We start from the raw sequence: 19639 nt of genomic DNA, 5'->3' as shown, positions 1-19639 counted from the left end.
GAACATAGTGATTCTGTGGAATGTGTGCACTTCTGATGGTCAGCCTTGCATTCATTTTTCAACCACTGAATTAATTTGCAAGCTGATTGAACATTTATCTCATTGTTTGCAAGAGCATCTCATATGCAAATGATCACATCTGCCTGCAAATCAAAAATAACTAAACTTTGAAAGTAAATCTTTACAAAGCATTTGAGCGCTCCTTTGACATTGTGAAAGGCCCTATATAAAACAAAGTTTGATCAATTCATATTCTTTTTAAATGTGTAAAGGAGTTTTTTTTTATTTGCTGTGTGTTTACTTGATAGTTTTTTATAATATCAATTTTTAGTTGAGAAAAGACCAATCAGAATGGAAAGGATTTTGAGTAGAAAATAAAAGAAAATTGAGATTAATGTTGTGGAACCATTTTTACCTTATTTTATTGGAACCTATTTGCTCTGCATGTAAAATATAGATATGTTCAGTAACCTTCTTTCTCCCTGTTCTCCTCCCTAAAAGTTAACATTTGTTGACATGACATGCTCAGCAAACACCATTTCAAAAAATGGGACAATGTTTGTGGGAAGGATCTTCTTGGGATTAATTACTAGCCATGAATGTATAGGGTGCTGGAGTTGTATATGTACCAACCCATCAGGGAAAATTCACATGATAGCTTTAGCACAGATGCTCACATCAGGAAACTTACAGTGCATGTAAACCTGCCAGTGAATGTGCATGCAGAGGCTTAGAGCTCAGGGGGAGAATCTGTTGACCATAAGGAAAGGGGTCAACTCTGAACACAGCAGAAGCATTCATCATGATGGGTCTATATGAACAGGTTCTGTGGAGGCAGAATTAAGTTGGCTTTAGTTTGGCATTGGTAATGTTCTCATATATAAGAGTATTAAGGTACAGTACGAGAGTAATAGTGGCCAATACAGCTCTTCTCTTTTCCTGCTTCCAGTGTTCTTTCTCCAGTAGTTTTATTGCTCAAATGTCAATAAAGATTGAAGCTTAATATCACCAAGTTACACTGCATAGAGCACAACCATATCAGGATACAGTGCCTATTGAGGTGTCCAATCCAGCAAAATGGGGCAGAGAATGATCACATTATATCAACACGTGTTAAATACTTATTCACATATTTTATACTTGAAATGGATAATCAACTATTCCACTATTTTAAATAACTAATTTGAGTTGTATATATCATTGCAAATTGAACTTGAATTAAATGTGAGGATATTGTTTTCTTTTAACTTTATGGTCACTTTGATAAACATGCCTGGAATATATGGTGAGATACTGAGTTTAATTTAAATTACAATGGCCTGTAAGGATAGGCAATAAAGGAAACAGCACTAACTTCAATGACAGGGTTGGTACATATTCATGAATCTTTTCAAGTCAAGTCAAGTTTATTGTCATCTGATTGTACAAGTACAACCCACTGATAGGGTCCTCAGTGCAAAAACATACAGACACACACGACGTAAAACACGTAAAGACAAATAATACATATGCAGGACAAGTATTACTGTATATCTATAAAAATAAATAAAATAATATTCTTTTGTACAAATGAGAGTCACAGATGGTTAGTGTGAGCAGTTCCTTTGGTCGTTCAGCATTCTCACTACCTGTGAGAAGAAGCTGTTCCTCACCCTAGTGGAGTTGGCTCTGATGCTTCTGTATCTCTTCCCTGATAGGAGCACCTGAAAGATGGTGTGCAGGATGGAAGGGGTCCTCAATAATTTTGTGTGCCATCTTCAGAAAACAATCCTGATAGATCATATCAATGTGGGGGGGGGGGGGTGGGGAGACACCAGTGATCCTTTCTGTCACTCTGATGGTCTTGTGGATTGACCTCTGATCCATTTCTCTGCAGCAACCATACCACAATGTGATGCAGACAGCTAGGATGTTCTTGATAGAGTGCCTATAGAAGGTTGACATAATGGTGACCAGTAGCCTTGCCTGCTTCAGTCTTCTCAGAAAGTGCATTCGCTGATATACTTTCTTGACAAGTAAGGAGATGTTGTATGTCCACGGTAGGTCACTAGTTAAGTGAACTCCAAGGAACTTGATGCTCTCCACTCTCTCTACTACAGAGTTGTTGATGTGTAGAGGAGGGTGGTTATTCCTGGTCCTCCTGAAGTTCACGATCATCTCCTTCATCTTGTCCATGTTGAGACTCAGGTGGTTACTTTTCACGAGATTTTCCTCCTCCGTAGTGTAATTTATCATTGTTGCTGATGAGGCTAACTACTGTTGTGTCATCTGCCAACTTGATGACCCTGTTGGACCGGTATCTGGCGATGCGCTCATTGGTGAGTAGTGTGAACAGGAGCGGGCTGAGCACACAGCCTTGAACTGCACCTGTGCTCAGCATGGCGATGCTCAATCTTCTGCTATCGACCTGGACAGACTGTGGTCTTTCTGTTAATGAGGTTCCATTCATTTAGTGTTTTCTAACCAATTCCACAATCTACATGATTATTTTGTTTAACCCTCCTATCTATTCTAAAAACAACTTCTGCTATAAATGATAAATAAATGAAAACAATTTGCATTGTTATAGCACCTATGGCTTGCTCATCAGAATGTCCCATAAAGGCCTATATATGCAATGAAGTACGTTTGAATTGTAATCAGTGCTTGATGTAGGTAACACATCAGTCAATTCATATATAACACACTCCCATAAACTACAACAAGATAACAATCAGATTAATGTCAGATATCAAATGGTACAATTTAATTTTTTACATCAATTATATTATACTCTACATAAATTACATGGAATTAATTAAATTGCTCTGATCAATTTTTTAAATGTAATAACGAGCTAGGAACCTTTTTACATGAAGTATGGCAATGTGATAAAGTAGAAAATTTTTGGGAAGATATGAGTATTTTACTGGGACTAATTATGAAGATACAAGTTCCGAAAGACCCAAAAATATTTTTGTTAGGTGATATTCATGATTTAAAGTTAGATATTTATCAGAGGAAGTTTTTAAGTGTAGCAACAGCAAAAGCAAAAAAATGTATGGCAGTAACGTGGAAATCATGTGGGGTTAACTAGATGGCAAATGGAATTACAAAATTATATACCATTAGAGAAAATAACATATAATTTACAGAATCAACCAGAAAAAAATTAATAAGATTTGGAAACCTTATATGGATTTCATTGGTAAGAGTTCATCTACAGCGTCCATTTCTTCTGCTCCAACTCACCCTAGTTAATTTAGAGGTTTAAGGATATATTTGTAAATTTGACATTTAATTAATAAATGAATGATTATTGATAAATTCAGGTAGGCTTTTTTTCCTACTTTTTTGGGGAGGGTAGGGGAGAAAATATAAAATTATGTATTCTTTTTGCATCATTTTATTATTCTGAATGATTATGGATAAGCATGTTGTATTTGTCATTGATGCAAATGAAAAATAAAATTTTCAAAAAAAGATAATCAGATCATTTATTTTTCCACTTACTGCATTACATTTAATGCAAAATAATTACATGATTATTAAAACATGAACTGCAAGTAGGAGTTGCAAAATAATGCATATATACAATGCAGTGGCATTCTTAAAGAAACTACATGACATGCAGAATTAAATACCAATGGGAGAAAATATAAAAGTATATGAGCAATAAACCCCATGATCCCAGAACCAATCAACCAGAAATAGAACATGGGGGTGAAGGAGGGAGGGAAGGGAGGGGGGAAAAGGGGAGAAAATTGACATATTCAAGAGGGAAATGTTTGTGTGTATTTTGGTCAATATGGTTCATAATGTGAAAAATAAAAATTAAAAAAAAAAACAGAAATAGAGCATGTATCATTAGTTCTATAAGAATCATAAAAGATAAATAGACTAGGAAGAACATACTTTGTATCTGAATGTCACGGTCACCCAAACACCAAGTGTGGAATTGGCATCAGGGTGGAAATTGTCTTTGATTCATTTCCCTAATTTGTAAATGACATATCATTTAAGGCAAAATCTCAAGGTGGAAAAGTTAGCAAAATTACTGTTTTTGTTTCACATTCTCAGAAACAAAATCATAGCAAACTGTAAGTTGATATACTGTGTAATACACAATATTGTAATCATGTAATTATGTTTTTTTTTACTCAAGTTCCAGATGTTATGGTCATGAAATGTATGTCTCAAAGGCTAAGTAAACTAGACTGTGCTACTCAGGGCTGGGTGCTGCATGGATTTCCTCAAGATGTGGTGCAAGCTGAAATGTTAAAAGATGCAGGATTCTTGGCAAATAGGTAAGCCTTCATGTTACTTCATGTTTAGTGAGGTTTACATAAGTAGTATTGAAATCAGTGCATTACAATCAGTGCATTATCTTCAAAATACTATGTAATGTAACTAATGCAATGAACAAAAGTGTCACACAGCATCTATAGGGAATAAAGGGTAACTGACATTTTGGGCCTGGGGCCTTTGTGAAGGTTTATACATTAGCAAAAGGCTCAGGCCCAAAACGGTGGTTAGCCTTTACATCCTATAGATAATGTGTGTCCTGCTTAGTTTCTCAGCACTTTTGAGTATTGCACCACAGAACCAGTGTTTGCAGACTTTCTGGTTTAATTAAATGTGATGTAATTATACTCCTCCTTAAGAATTAGGAGAGAATCAAAGGTTGGCATGATTCCTTCAAAAGAACACCCAGATCTTGTCAGAATAGTAAAAGCAAGAACAAGCCATTTCAATAGAAAAATCTTTAATAAATCTCAGCATACTAAATCCCAATATACCAATTCATACTTTTGAATACTTAATTCCATTTCAAGTGGTGTTCTGTAAGGAAATCAAAAAGGAAAGAGAGAAAGGGATTTGAGGAGAAAGATAATACAAGAAAGAATTAAATTGTAAAATACGAAAAATATGAGAACAGAGCTGTAGATGTCGTATGCATGGATTTTGGCAAGACATTTGATGGTTCCACAATGTTGGCTGCTCTGGAAGGGGATCCTAGGTCAGATAGCAGATTGGATGGAAAATTGGATTTGTGGAATAAAGCGGAGGGTGATGGTGGAAGGTTTGTTTTTCAGATTGGAAGCATGTTACAAGTGGTGTACCACAGGGATCAGTGAAGGGCCAGTTTCTGTCTGTCATCCATATCAATGATTCTGATGAAAACATAATTGTCAAGTTTGCAGATGACACCAAAGAGCCTGGTAATGCAGAGAGTGAAGGTTACCAAATTTTTCACCAGAATCTTGATCAATTGGTCAGAATGATTAATGGAATTTAGTGAAGAGAAATGTGAAGTGTTACATTTTGGGAGGTCTAAAATGGGTAGGACCTTGACAATGAATGGTAGGGATATGGGGAGTGTTGCAGAGTAGAGGCTTCTATGAGTAAAGGTATATAATACCTTGAAAGTGGCATCACATGTAGTCAAAAATGCTTTCGGCACATTGGCCTTCATCAGTCAGAGTATTGAGTATAGAAGATTGGCAGTTGTGTTGCAGTTGTATAAGGTTGACTTATAGTACTAGATGTTACAATCCCTGACATTACGGTGTCGGTTAGACTGATCCTCTCTCATAGAGTTCGTATAGTCGGTTGCCTCAATTACAATAATGGAGGATGACCACTAGGGAATATTATCCAATATCGGACACATCATCATTTGTATTCCCTGGTATCATTGGGTGTTTCACCCTTTTAAACACAGGACACCCTCTGCCAAGGCAAGCCCACTACAGGCTGTCCAGACCTCGATGTGTGTCCCATATCCATTTCTCCTATTGGTCATTTGGAGCCCAGATAGGATCCCTCGTTTTCAGCCAAAGCCAGTGACAGCCAGATGTAGGTGAGGACCCATTAGAAGCATTACGTTTAATTTTGGTCACCCTGCTGGAGAAAAGATGCTTTCAAGCTGGAGTCGGTACAGAGAAGATTTACGAGGATGTTGCCATGAGTTGTAAGGATAGGTTGACCAAGCTAGGGCTTTATTCCTTTGAGTGCAGGAGGATGAGGTGTGATCTCATAGAGGTATACAAAATCATGAGAGGAATAGATTGGGTGAACACAGTGTACTTTTGTCCAGAGTAAATGAATTGGTGACCAGAGAACATAGATTTAAGGTGAGGGGAGAGAGATTTCAGAGTGGCATTTTTATGCAGATAGTGGAAGGTGTATGGAATGTGAGGAGATGGTTGAGGCATCTACTATTGCAATATTTAAGAAAAAAAATGGATGGATACATGGGTAGGATAGGTTTAGAGGGATATGGGGGGAAATTGCAGGCAGATAGGACTCATATGGGTGGGACATTTTGGTTGGTATGGGAAAGTTGGGCTGAGGGGCCTGTTTTCATGCTGCATAACTCTAAAGTTTTCACTTCCAGGCAGTAATTAAGGTAAAAAATATATCACTTACATTTTATAGACAAGCTCTGGCTTGTTCTTTGTGTTTAATGGATAAATATCCAGAATTTTCTTCCTGATTTAGACTTTTGTATTTATGGCTTCTCTGTTATTCTGACAATAGAACCCATGCTGTTGTATTTTAAATATATATTTGATCAAATTCTGCTATGAAAATACATTGGGACTTCATTCCTAAGAGGATGGATTTTTGTCCTTTTGCACTAGGGCTTAAGATGTTGAAGAAGCAGGGCAATGAATAAATGCAGTATTTAGAAGCAGCAGGCAGCCTCCACTTTTACAGTTTTGGTTTCTGACCTGTTTGCCTCTTAAGGCCAGTTATTGAAGAAGATTAAAAAAACAATTCACTTAAGACATTATTGACTGTGTATAAAAGCCATCCATAGATGTGAGGTTACAGTGCATTGAAATGTTAAATGGAAACCTTAAACATTTACCCTCCCAAACCCTGACACTCTAAGGCCAGTTGTTGTTTTTGAAAATCAATAAAATTGCACTTCTTGGAAATCTGAAATAAGACAGAAAATACATTCAGCGGTTCATACAGCATCTGAGGAAAAAGAAACAGAGTGAATGTTTGAAGTTGGAGATCCTTCATTTGAACTAAGTTTTGAACTATTTAATACTTTCTAATCATACAGGACAAGAAACTTACTGAGCTGCATTTGATTTCAGATCTGCCTTCATGTTGATGAAGCCTCTCAGATATTAAATATTCACCGTTTCTCTTTCCATAAATTCTGCCTGACCTGCCAATTCTTTTCAGCATTTTCAGTTTTTATTTCATATGCAGTGCACATTTGGCTACTTTGGCTGAGATGAGATTTTTTTAGTCCAGGAAACTGGGTCTATATAGCTTGTAGGGTCACTGAATCAATTCACAGATAGTCTTAACAGATAAAGTGTAATAATTTTTCCCTAAAATACTGCAGGCCAGGGGGATTTTATGTAGATCTCTTTCTCCAAACAACTGAGGCTGATCTTTACATCCTCCTTGGCCACAGAGGAAATGTTGGAGGATTGGAGAATGGTAATAGGGAGAATCCAGGGAATTATAGACCAGTGAGTATTACATCAGTGCTGGGAAAACCAGAGGATTTGTAAAGACAGGATTTATGAGCATATGGAGAAGTACAATCTTCTCAGGGTTATTCAGGGGAAGGTCATGCTTCATGACCCTAATTGAATATTTTGAGGAACTAACAAAAGAAATTTATGAAGGTAGGTCAGTAGATCTGGTGGATATGGATTTTAGTAAGGCATTTGACAAGGTCCCCCATGGGAGACTTGTTCAGAAAGTTGTGAGGCATGAGATCCACAGAACCTTGGCTATCTGGATTCAGAATTGGCTTGCCTGTAGAAAGAAGAGAGTAGTAGTGGAGGTCAATGATTAGTTGAGTACTGCAGGATCTGTTCTGGGACCCCTATTCTTTGTGATTTTTATAAATGACCTGGATGAAGTAGACGGATGGAACAATATGTTTGCAGATGACATGAAGTTTGGAGGTGTTGTGGATAGTGTTGAAGCCTGTTGTAGGTTAGAACAGGATATAGACAGGATGCAGAGGTGGGCAGAAAAGTGGTAGATGGAGTTCAATGCAAGTGATGCATTTTGGTATGTCAAATTTGAAGGCAGAACATATGTTAATGATAGGATACTTAACAGTGTGGAAGAACAGAGAGACTTTGGAGTCCAAATCGATAGATCTCTCAAGGTCACCACACAGTTTGATACGACAATTAAGAAGGTCTGTGGTGTGCAGGGCTTCATTAATTGGGGGATTGATTTCATGAGTCATGAAGTAATGTTGCAGCTCTATAAATCTCTGGTGAGACCACACTTAGAATATGTTCAGTTCTGGTCACCTCATTACAGGAAAGATGTAGAAGCTATGGAGAGGGTTCAGAGGAGATTTACCAGGATGTAGCCTGGGTTGGAAAATATATCTTATGAGGCAAAGTTAGTAGAACAAGGGCTTTTTTCTTTGGAGCAAAGAAGGATGAGAGGTGACTTGAGAGAGATCTTCAAGATTATGAGTCCTAGATGAGACAGTCAGCACCTTTTTCCCAGGGCAAGAGCGGCAAACACCAGAATACATATGTACAAAGCGAAGGGAGGAAACTTTGCGGGAGACAATAGAGTATTTTTTTTTTACCCGGAGAGCTGTGGATGCCTGGAATGCACCAAGGGGTATTAGTGGAGGCTGGAACATTAGGGGCATTTAAGAGACTTTTGAACAGGCACATGGATGAAAGAAAAATAGAGGGTTATAAGGTAGGGAGGGATTATTTTTATTTTCATTGGAAGGTATATAAGGTTCACACAACATCATGGGCCAAAGGGACTCTACTGTGTCATAATGTTCCATGTTCTATACTGAGAAAGAGAAAAGCACCTCAAATTTAATCCAATTTCCTTGCAAGGGGCTGATTTTTTTCCTTTGTGCTGTCATATCATGAATTTTCATTGAGACATGATTAAATTAATAGAATTAATTCATTAGAATATTAAGTAGTAAGTAGGGAAATAAGAGACCACTATTTTACTAGTCAAGACTAAATTGGAGCTCTGTTCATGGAACTTTTCAGAAGATTGTTAACTTCTTGAGTTCAGGTAAATGAATTCATCAATGTGCTGTATTTGCACATACTTCAGTATTCTCCAGTGCTGATCCCCATATGGATTACTGAGAACACACAACAGATTAATAGAAGAATCAATGGGAAAATGGAGTTGAAATCTCTAGCACAATCCTGGGGCCAGTAAGGTTAATAACCATATTACCAGCTACTCGGTCTTTAGCCATTTCAAGTGGTAGGTGTTGCACTGCATACCACAGCCCCATCTTACTCCTCATTAATTGTTCTAATACAGCTGTACCTGTCCTCTATCCTTGCCATTTACAAGACGTTTGTTGGGCATGCAGTGGAATATTCATCACTTTTCAGTACTGTGTACAGAGAAAGCACTTTCATAAGGTGTGATTTCAGAGGATTATTGTGCTGTATCTGCAATGAAATAGAAAATGAACAAGCCAGGAACTTGGTTATGAAATTGTGTCCATTAGAGACAGGGGATTCTGGAATTGCAAATAAGCATTTCATGTAAATTCACAGCCTCCTCTGTGTGTTTTCTAATTATATTCAAGATACATTGCTAGCTTTGTCCAACTGAACTTTTATCCGATGCACCTGCTCCTGTTTCTTGACATACAGTCTTGAGGTTGAAGTTATTCTGAGATTTTTGACTTAAGCACATGTGAATCAAGCTCTGTGTCACATTATTCTAATGATGCTATTTCAAGAGGATCATGGACTATAAACTGCCATTTATAAAAAAAGAGGTGAATTTTTACTCCAGGATTTAAACAATAGCATGATAATAACCTCTGAGTGAGTGAGGAGGCATTGCTAACATTTTCTCAGACACAAGATTGTGGTATAAAATGTAAATTGTGTATTATGAGGGAGCGCTGTACTGTACTGTCAAAGGTGCTACCTGTCTGATATGATGCTAAACCACCTGATGTCATCTGAGGTGGACATAAAGGTTCCTGTAGAACAATTCAAGGGAAAAACATGCATTTTCCTTCTGGCTTGATCCTTCTTGTCCAAACCAAATTTCTCCCCATGAAAACAATAATCTCGTCATTTATTCCTGCATTTTTTTTGTTTGTGGGATCCTGTACACATATTAGTTGCCATACACATGTAAAGATTGACCATAGTTTGTTATGGGATATCCTGAGGCAGTGGTAAAATACTTAAACTAAATAAGCGCTTTCTGGGAATGGTGCTCGTCGAACTACCACCAAAAATTTCCATAATACTCCTTATAGGTGAGGTCAGAGCTTTAGCTTCTAATCGCTCAAAGATAAATTCATTTTGCTCCTTCATGGCTTAAACATGAAATTGCAAGTGCAAGGATACTTATGCTGCATCATTCTGGCATCAGAAAATTGATCTTTTAGTTGCTTTAACATAAATTACTTTGATTGAATAACACAGAATGAAGTCAATTAGTATGGGTGTTTGGCTCCAAATGCACCTAATTGTCATGTAACCATATTAGAAAGACTTGTTTCTTAATACAATTGTGTTTACCCAAGTTCCCCATAAGTGCACATAAGTCTTTCAGATTCACTACTCCTTGAAGTCCCCCCCTTGAATTTCCTACTAGATTTTTTGATGACCCTTTTTTATTATTTTGAGGATTCCCAAAAAATGGAAACATTTTCTCCATGTTTACCCTATCAAATCCTTTCATAATACTATGATCTTATGTATGCCACGCTTCAGTCTCTTTCTTGAGAAAATGAGTAGGACAAACAATAATTTTGCTTTTTTAAAACTGGTTTTGATATGGACAATAGCAAAGTGTTTTCATCAGTAAATCAGTAAAACTGTTGCAATTCTACCCATTGAGTAATCCATTCAACATTTATGCTCAGAGCACAAGTTACATCTGGAATACGATCCCTAAAACATGTAAAAATACAAGAATTACATTTAATTAAATCTGAAGATGCCTTGTTAACTTAAGCATTGATTATTATTGTGGATTTATGTTAGTGAAGAAGTTTGTGTTTATGTGAACAAATCTACTTGAGGCAGCAGCTGAGCAGTCACGAGCACAAGCTGCCAAGTGGATTGTATTGGTGTTTGTTATTGTAAACAGAGGACCAGACATTCAAAGCTGTGCAAGTACATTTTTTTAGAACAAACCAATGAAGTTTGGAATTAAAAATAATATTTATAAAGACCAAATGTGTTCCTGAGTTTAAGTAAAAAGGGATCCTGCATAATATATTACAGAATACAGTCCTGCATTTAAAGTTGCACTTTTTTAAAAAGTCCTACACTGCACTACAGAATTAATAATCACACATTATATGTGTTTAGTGTGTATTCTACAGACAGCTGCCCCTCTAAATTATAGCCTTGGGATGTAGTCCCTGTCTTCTATTAACAATAATTAGACTTGTAAGACGAATGGAAGGAGCCTTCTCTAATTGCTCCATTTGAGGGTCCAATTATACGCTATTAACGTTGTGGGTTAATCTGATGATGACAGCATTCATTTGCATAACATTAAATTAATTGAGCTGGAAGTAGCACTGGATACTGTTAATGATATTGGGATACAGTTTCTGAATGGATAATGATGACCCAAGATGAGGGATTCACCTGACATTTTCATTAATTAACAGCTATCTGATTACCTGAAGTAGCACAATGCACAGTGGAAAACTGCATAACTACAGGCAGTTTAGAAATGAACTCATTGCATATCAGCTCTTATTATAGAGGTAACAGTTTCTTTGCCTGAGGGTTTAAAATGTGAAATCAAAAGTGAATCAAATTATGTTGTGCTTCGGTTCTATAATCAAGCTTTGATATTTTAATGCTAATGAGATGTTATTTTAGTAATCTAAGTCAAAAGTGTTGGGCCAGTTTCCAGATGGAAGAATTGAATATGCTTTCAATTTTTTTGCACTGAGCTCTGTAGTTTAAAAAAATATAAAGCATTTTATTGTTTAATTTGTTTTGATTTTCATTTACAGTTCTCACTAGTCTGCTCATTCAACCTTTCAAAAATTGCTAACTTGGTAATGTGTCTCTATTTGAGCCCCTCAGGATTTATTCTCAACACCTATATTTTACCTGTTTGAATGTTACTGTAATTTCTGTGTGTGCATCATTGCAGCCAGCTCCTCCTTGCACCAATTTGCATAGTACCTGTGCTATCTGACCTATCCATTTCTCAATAAATATTGTAATATTAATCCCTGGCATAAATGCTGTAACTAACTACAATTCCTCCCTGAGTTATTTCATCTTTGGGGTCCTGTTCAACTCTCAGCTTAGTTTTTGAACCCACAATGTTTTCATTACAAGCTTGACAACCACTATAATTGCATAGAAACTAAAACACAGTAAAAGCCAATTTGGCCAAATTCTCCATGCCACCACATTGTTCCCCTTGAATCTTCTCCATTCCTCTTTGTTTAACTCTTAATGAGAGCTTTTGAGGTCACTCCCACTTCTCAGGGTAGTCTTGAATTACATTATCAAGTGTTCATCCAGATACTTTATAAATGTGATGAGAGCGTTTTTGGTTTCTGATCCCCACTACTTTTTAGGTGAAAAAACATTTATACCAATTGATTTAAATTGATGTCACCTCGCTCACAACTTCTCTGCTTGAGTGGCCTTCATGTTCATCCTGTCTAGGCCTCTCAATATGACACTCTACAAATCAACCTAACCTTGGTCTCTGTTCCAATGAAAATAACCCTGGTCTGTCTCTAGTCATAGCTATAATTCACCAGCTGTGGAATAATCCCTGTAAACTTCCTCTGCACTGAGTAGTGTTGTAACATCCTTCTCTAGCAGTGATTGGAATTGTGCAGTATTCTAGCTCAGCACAACTGGAATACAGATATTTTAAGGACAAGAATCTGGTACACCTTGTCTTATTTCTTTATCCTACTGACTACATAGATTTGTGGCACATCCTTCAGGATCTCCCTGTATCTCACCAGTTTTTAATATAAATTATTTTTACTCCCATTTATTGCATAATCCCTGTTTTGTTTGCCTTCAGTACCATCAACACAACCAATTTTGGCATCTTCATCAAATATCTCATCCAAGTCCTAAATTCAGTATGCAGTAAAAAGCAAAAGATCTAACAGTACACAGACCCCAAATCATGAAAACAATGCTTTTCCCCGCTGAGCTGATTTTTAATTTAACTTGGATTTATCCTTGGATCTCATGGAGTATTTACTTCCTTAGTCAATCTGACATAAGGGAATTTTTCCAAACACTTTTCTAAAATTTATAAACCGTACTCTTGTTGTCGCCTCCATCACCTTCTTAAAAATTCAATTCAGTCAGACATGATCAATCTTTAATAATTCTGTGTTGATTATCATTGATTTACCTCTGTCTCTATAAATAAATGCTGAATTAAAATAATGTCCAGAGCTAAACAGAGTTGGTAAGAAAGAGTTTGTGCTTTTCCTTTTCAACATTTTTTATTTAATTTCATATATGCATTAAAAAAAACTTTTACATAAATTTCTTATTCAAAAATAATTTAAAAATTAATACAGAGTGATTTTTTTTTAATTCCTTCTCCCCCAGTAGCCCAATAAAAAAGAAGGGGAAAAATAAAGAAAAAGATAAATAAAAATATCTGGATAGTATTTATAAAAACATACTAAAACTATCAAATAAAATTGAAAATATCTTAATTTTCTTGATTTTAAAAGTTGGAAGATTTGGGTTGGGCAATTACATATTAATTCCTACAATTTGTAAATATGATTCCCAATTTTTTTTTCCAAAATTTCAGATTTGTAATGTAAATTATACAACTACCTATTTCAGTATGCCATCTACCCATTCCCAAATACATATCTGACTTCCAAGTTTCTGCCACATATTTTCTAGCTACCACTATTTTAACAAATTCTTTTTGATATTTATTTAATTTCAGTTTCAGTTCTGTGTCAAAAATATTTCCAACTAAAAAATTATTTGGATCTTGAGAAAACAACTTTTTTTTAACTCTTTCCAAAAATAAACCTAGTTCTCCCCAAAAGGTTCTTAATTTTAAACATTCCCACGTGGAGTGTAAGAAAAAAGTACCTATTTCTTTATTGCATCTAAAACATTTATCTGAAAAATTAGAATTTAATCCATTCAATTTCTGTAGTTAATAAATTTAATCCATTTAATTTCTATAGTTGATGTAAAAAATTATGTTGTACCATTCTATACCAGACATTAATTGCATTAGTCAAACTACCCTGACAAAGTTCTAACCAAGTTTCCTCTTGAATACTTATTTTTAAATCTTTCTCCCATCTTTGCCTTGACTTATTCATTCCTTTTTGCAAAACTGCAAACATAATTGAAATACATTTTTAAATATTTATATCTAATGCTTTTCCTTCTTCTATTCTTTTAAAACACAATGGTATATTTGATTGAATTGTTTATGATCACGTGCACTGGTATGCAGCATAAAGTTTTGTTTTTCATGAAATTCAGGTAAATCATCTTGTACAGCAGAAAGTACAATAATAACAAATAAATAAACAATAGTGCAGGGAATAGTTTTACAATAATCAAAATAGTGCTGAGTATAGAGAAAAGTATAGTTTAAATACAGTGCAAGGACATTATCTTTTGTCAATGTGAGATCTCCTTAAGAGTCTGACAACTGAAAGTGTTCATGAATTTGGAGGTTCATGTTTTTAAGCATGTGTATCTTCTGTTTGATGGAAAGATTGAGTATGTCTCGGGTAGAATGGGTCTTTTGGTATGTTAACAGTTTTCCTGAACTAGTGGTAGATGTAGATGGAGTCGGTGGAAGGGAGGTTGGTTTTTTGTGATGCATTTACAACTCTCTGTAGGTTCCTGTGATCTTGAGCAGAGTAGTTACCATTCCAAGCTGTGATGCATCTGGACAGGCTACTCTCTATGGTGCATCTGTAAAAGTTGGTAAGAGACCTTGGTGGGGGGGGGGGGGGGGGGGGAATGCTAAATTTCCTGAGAAAGCAGTGTCTTGGTGTATTTTCTTGATGGTAATATTGATGTTGTTGGACCAGTGCAGAATTTTAATGATATTTACTCCAAACAAATTGAAGCTCTTCACAAGGACATGTGCTCCTCTCCATTTCCAAAGTCAATGACAAGCTACTTCCTTTTGTTAATGTGAAAGAGGTTATTAACCTAACATCATGCCACCAGACTTTCTATGTCCTTCCTGTATTTCATCTTGTCATTGTTTGAAATCCAACCTATGACTGTGATGTCATCTACCAACTTGTAGATAGAGTTAGAGCAATATTTGGCCACACAGTCATGGAGTGCATAGGGAGTATAGTAAGGGGCTGAGTAGACAGCTTTGTGGGGCATCACTGTTAAGGATTGTCATGTAGGAGGTGTTGTCTCCAATCCTCACTACCTGCAGCTTTGAGGTTCTAAAACGTTCTACCTCGGATTCCCTGTAGACCTCTTCTCCCTTACCCTAAACCAATGATCTGGAGTTTTCTATATCTCTACCATGGGGGAGGTGTACTGCTTTCTACCTTATTATGGCCCCATAATTTTTCATAACTCGATCAGGTCCCTAGGCTTCCTGCCTCCAAAGAAAGCAAACCTAACCTATCTAGTCTCTCCTCATAACTGAGGGAGTGAAACATGAGAGTCGTCAAAAGACAGAAATGCTGGAAGAACTCAGCTGGTCTCTCAGCGTCCATAGGAGGTAAAGATAATGTACCGATGTTTCAGACCTGAGCCTTTCCTCAAGGTGTGAGTGAAAAAAGACAAGCGTCTGAATTAAAAGCTGGGGAAAGAAAGGTTAAAGAATGGAAGGGTGAGGAGTACAGATCAATAGACAAAAGGTGTTGATTCGACATGGTCTTAAAGCATGAGAGCAGCAGGGATTGTAGATGGGGATCAGTGAGAGAGGATCCCACAGAATTCCCTTCTATGAGAGGAGGAGAACTTCTTCAGGCTAGACATCCCTTGAAAAGATTTCACAATGCAGCAACTGAATATATGAAATATTCCATCCCAGGAATATCTTGATGAATCTCTTCTGCACCCTCTCCACAAATCATGATCCCCTAATATTGAAGAACTTCTTGGACTTTAAATGGTATGAAGGGGTTTTTATATACAATAAAATTGCAGGAACAGCATCTAGGTTGATCATCTTATCCACTTTGTAATTTATCAACTGTCAGCATTATACTGGAGTAGCAGTGCAGACTGAGTATTCAAGTCTTGGACTGATGGCCTTTGAGACCAGAGTAAAAATGTACCAACATATATGAGGTGTACATTGGAAGTGGGGAATTTCATATAATGTAATTGTAAAATATGTTTTTTCTGAATTTAATTTGTAAATTTAAAATTACATTTATGACAGAAAAGCTTTATTTGTGTTCATAATTTTTTTCTTGCATTGATAATTAAAAATCTTTGCCTGGTAATCCTTGAGGCTTTTCTGACAAGAATTAGTAGGCAAAATGATACAGGCCTATATGTCAGCAAATTAATACCAGAAACAAAATCTGAAATGTGAAGATCAAATCCCCCAGATGACTTGTAGTCCTGTAATAAATATTTGAAACCAGAATAAGTAAACCCTACTAAGTTTTCAGCTCCTTGTAGCAAAATTATCCTCAGAGAGAATTTAAACCCATGAGACTAATATAATGGAAATTCTGGATGAGAATTTTAAATATCTGAATTTATTTTCTTTCATTTATAAAATGTTCTGTTTTGTGGTTAGCCTATTAATTTATATTTAATATTGCTTCAGGATTATCACTTACATTGATTCCCTTTACTCATTCTAGTGCTATTTATCTGAGGTCATAGTTGGTGCATTCTGCCTTGCGTTAAAAACTTGATCCTGATGAGATTTTGAGTAGCTTCTATTTTTAAGATTTATGCAATTTAGTAGGATTTAAATGCATTTATTGCATAAATGATGTATTTGACATAGCGGCTCAGTCACTGCTCAGATGTTGCATAATGTCTGGAATTGTGATAACCTATCAACATTTTGAATGTTGCATGTGAAATATCATACAAAATAGTTTGTTCAATATAATGCATCAAAGTTCAAGGCATGCATCTTACACAATGCTTTGATTAACCTAATTTACTTCATTCAGTACATTAGGGAAGTAGAATGGCACAGTTTGTGGAGCTACTGTGTAAAAGTGCTAGAGCCCTGGGTTAAAGCCTAACCTTGGACCTTGTCTATGTGAAATATAAAAGTCCATGTTATTATGTAACTATGTGGGTTTCCTCAGGTACTCTGGTATCCTCCCACATTCAAAAAATGTGCAGATTAGTAGGTAAATTGGACACTATAAATTGCCCTATTGCATGGTGAGTTGTATCTGGGGGAGTTCATGAGAATAAAAAATAGTATGTGTGGCTTGGCTTCGCGGACGAAGATTTATGGAGGGGGTAAAAAGTCCACATCAGCTGCAGGCTCGTTTGTGGCTGACCAGTCCGATGCGGGACAGGCAGACACGATTGCAGCGGTTGCAAGGGAAAATTGGTTGGTTGGGGTTGGGTGTTGGGTTTTTCCTCCTTTACCTTTTGTCAGTGAGGTGGGCTCTGCGGTCTTCTTCAAAGGAGGCTGCTGCCCGCCAAACTGTGAGGCGCCAAGATGCACGGTTTGAGGCGTTATCAGCCCACTGGCGGTGGTCAATGTGGCAGGCACCAAGAGATTTCTTTAGGCAGTCCTTGTACCTTTTCTTTGGTGCACCTCTGTCACGGTGGCCAGTGGAGAGCTCGCCATATAATACGATCTTGGGAAGGCGATGGTCCTCCATTCTGGAGACGTGACCCATCCAGCGCAGCTGGATCTTCAGCAGCGTGGACTCGATGCTGTCGACCTCTGCCATCTCGAGTACCTCGACGTTAGGGGTGTGAGCGCTCCAATGGATGTTGAGGATGGAGCGGAGACAACGCTGGTGGAAGCGTTCTAGGAGCCGTAGGTGGTGCCGGTAGAGGACCCATGATTCGGAGCCGAACAGGAGTGTGGGTATGACAACGGCTCTGTATACGCTTATCTTTGTGAGGTTTTTCAGTTGGTTGTTTTTCCAGACTCTTTTGTGTAGTCTTCCAAAGGCGCTATTTGCCTTGGCGAGTCTGTTGTCTATCTCATTGTCGATCCTTGCATCTGATGAAATGGTGCAGCCGAGATAGGTAAACTGGTTGACCGTTTTGAGTTTTGTGTGCCCGATGGAGATGTGGGGGGGCTGGTAGTCATGGTGGGGAGCTGGCTGATGGAGGACCTCAGTTTTCTTCAGGCTGACTTCCAGGCCAAACATTTTGGCAGTTTCCGCAAAGCAGGACGTCAAGCGCTGAAGAGCTGGCTCTGAATGGGCAACTAAAGCGGCATCATCTGCAAAGAGTAGTTCACGGACAAGTTTCTCTTGTGTCTTGGTGTGAGCTTGCAGGCGCCTCAGATTGAAGAGACTGCCATCCGTGCGGTACCGGATGTAAACAGCGTCTTCATTGTTGGGGTCTTTCATGGCTTGGTTCAGCATCATGCTGAAGAAGATTGAAAAGAGGGTTGGTGCGAGAACACAGCCTTGCTTCACGCCATTGTTAATGGAGAAGGGTTCAGAGAGCTCATTGCTGTATCTGACCCGACCTTGTTGGTTTTCGTGCAGTTGGATAATCATGTTGAGGAACTTTGGGGGACATCCGATGCGCTCTAGTATTTGCCAAAGCCCTTTCCTGCTCACGGTGTCGAAGGCTTTGGTGAGGTCAACAAAGGTGATGTAGAGTCCTTTGTTTTGTTCTCTACACTTTTCTTGGAGCTGTCTGAGGGCAAAGACCATGTCAGTGGTTCCTCTGTTAGCGCGAAAGCCGCACTGTGATTCTGGGAGAATATTCTCAGCGACACTAGGTATTATTCTATTTAGTAGAATCCTAGCGAAGATTTTGCCTGCATTGGAGAGCAACGTGATTCCCCTGTAGTTTGAGCAGTCTGATTTCTCGCCTTTGTTTTTGTACAGGGTGATGATGGTGGCATCACGAAGATCCTGAGGCAGTTTACCTTGGTCCCAACAAAGCTTGAAAAACTCATGTAGTTTGGCATGCAGAGTTTTGCCGCCAGCCTTCCAGACTTCTGGGGGGATTCCATCCATACCTGCTGCTTTGCCACTTTTCAGTTGTTCGATTGCCTTATATGTCTCATCCAGGGTGGGAACCTCATCCAGCTCTAGCCTTAGGGGCTGTTGAGGGAGCTGGAGCAGGGCGGAATCTTGGACTGAGCGGTTGGTACTGAAAAGAGATTGGAAGTGTTCTGACCATCGGTTGAGGATGGAGATCTTGTCGCTGAGGAGGACTTTGCCGTCTGAGCTGCGCAGCGGGCTTTGGACTTGGGGTGAGGGGCCGTACACAGCCTTTAGAGCCTCGTAGAAACCCCTGAAGTCGCCAATGTCCGCGCTGAGCTGTGTTCGTTTGGCGAGGCTAGTCCACCACTCATTTTGGATCTCCCGGAGTTTGCGCTGAAGATGGCTGCATGCGCGACGGAAGGCTTGTTTCTTCTCTGGACAGGACGGCTTTGTAAGGTGAGCCTGGTGGGCAGCTCGCTTCTTTGCCAGCAGCTCCTGGATTTCCTGGCTGTTTTCGTCAAACCAGTCCTTGTTTTTCCTGGAGGA

At 38.0% G+C, this 19639-nt stretch overlaps 1 protein-coding gene across 3 annotated transcripts in view; it reads left to right on the top strand.

The window, feature by feature from the left end:
* ak8 (adenylate kinase 8) overlaps positions 1–19639 on the top strand; it is a 210669-nt gene that overhangs the window by 160396 nt on the left and 30634 nt on the right. For all 3 annotated transcript variants that reach the window (XM_069887225.1, XM_069887219.1, XM_069887209.1), the window contains one exon: positions 4145–4286. In XM_069887225.1, coding sequence (XP_069743326.1) covers positions 4145–4286 — 142 coding nt within the window. The remainder of the gene's footprint in view (positions 1–4144; positions 4287–19639) is intronic.

This window comes from Narcine bancroftii, chromosome 1, assembly GCF_036971445.1.
Source record: "Narcine bancroftii isolate sNarBan1 chromosome 1, sNarBan1.hap1, whole genome shotgun sequence".
Taxonomy (NCBI): Eukaryota; Metazoa; Chordata; class Chondrichthyes; order Torpediniformes; family Narcinidae; genus Narcine; species Narcine bancroftii.
The sequence above is the reverse complement of the archived record's forward strand: the minus strand, read 5'-3'. Positions and strand labels throughout refer to the sequence as shown.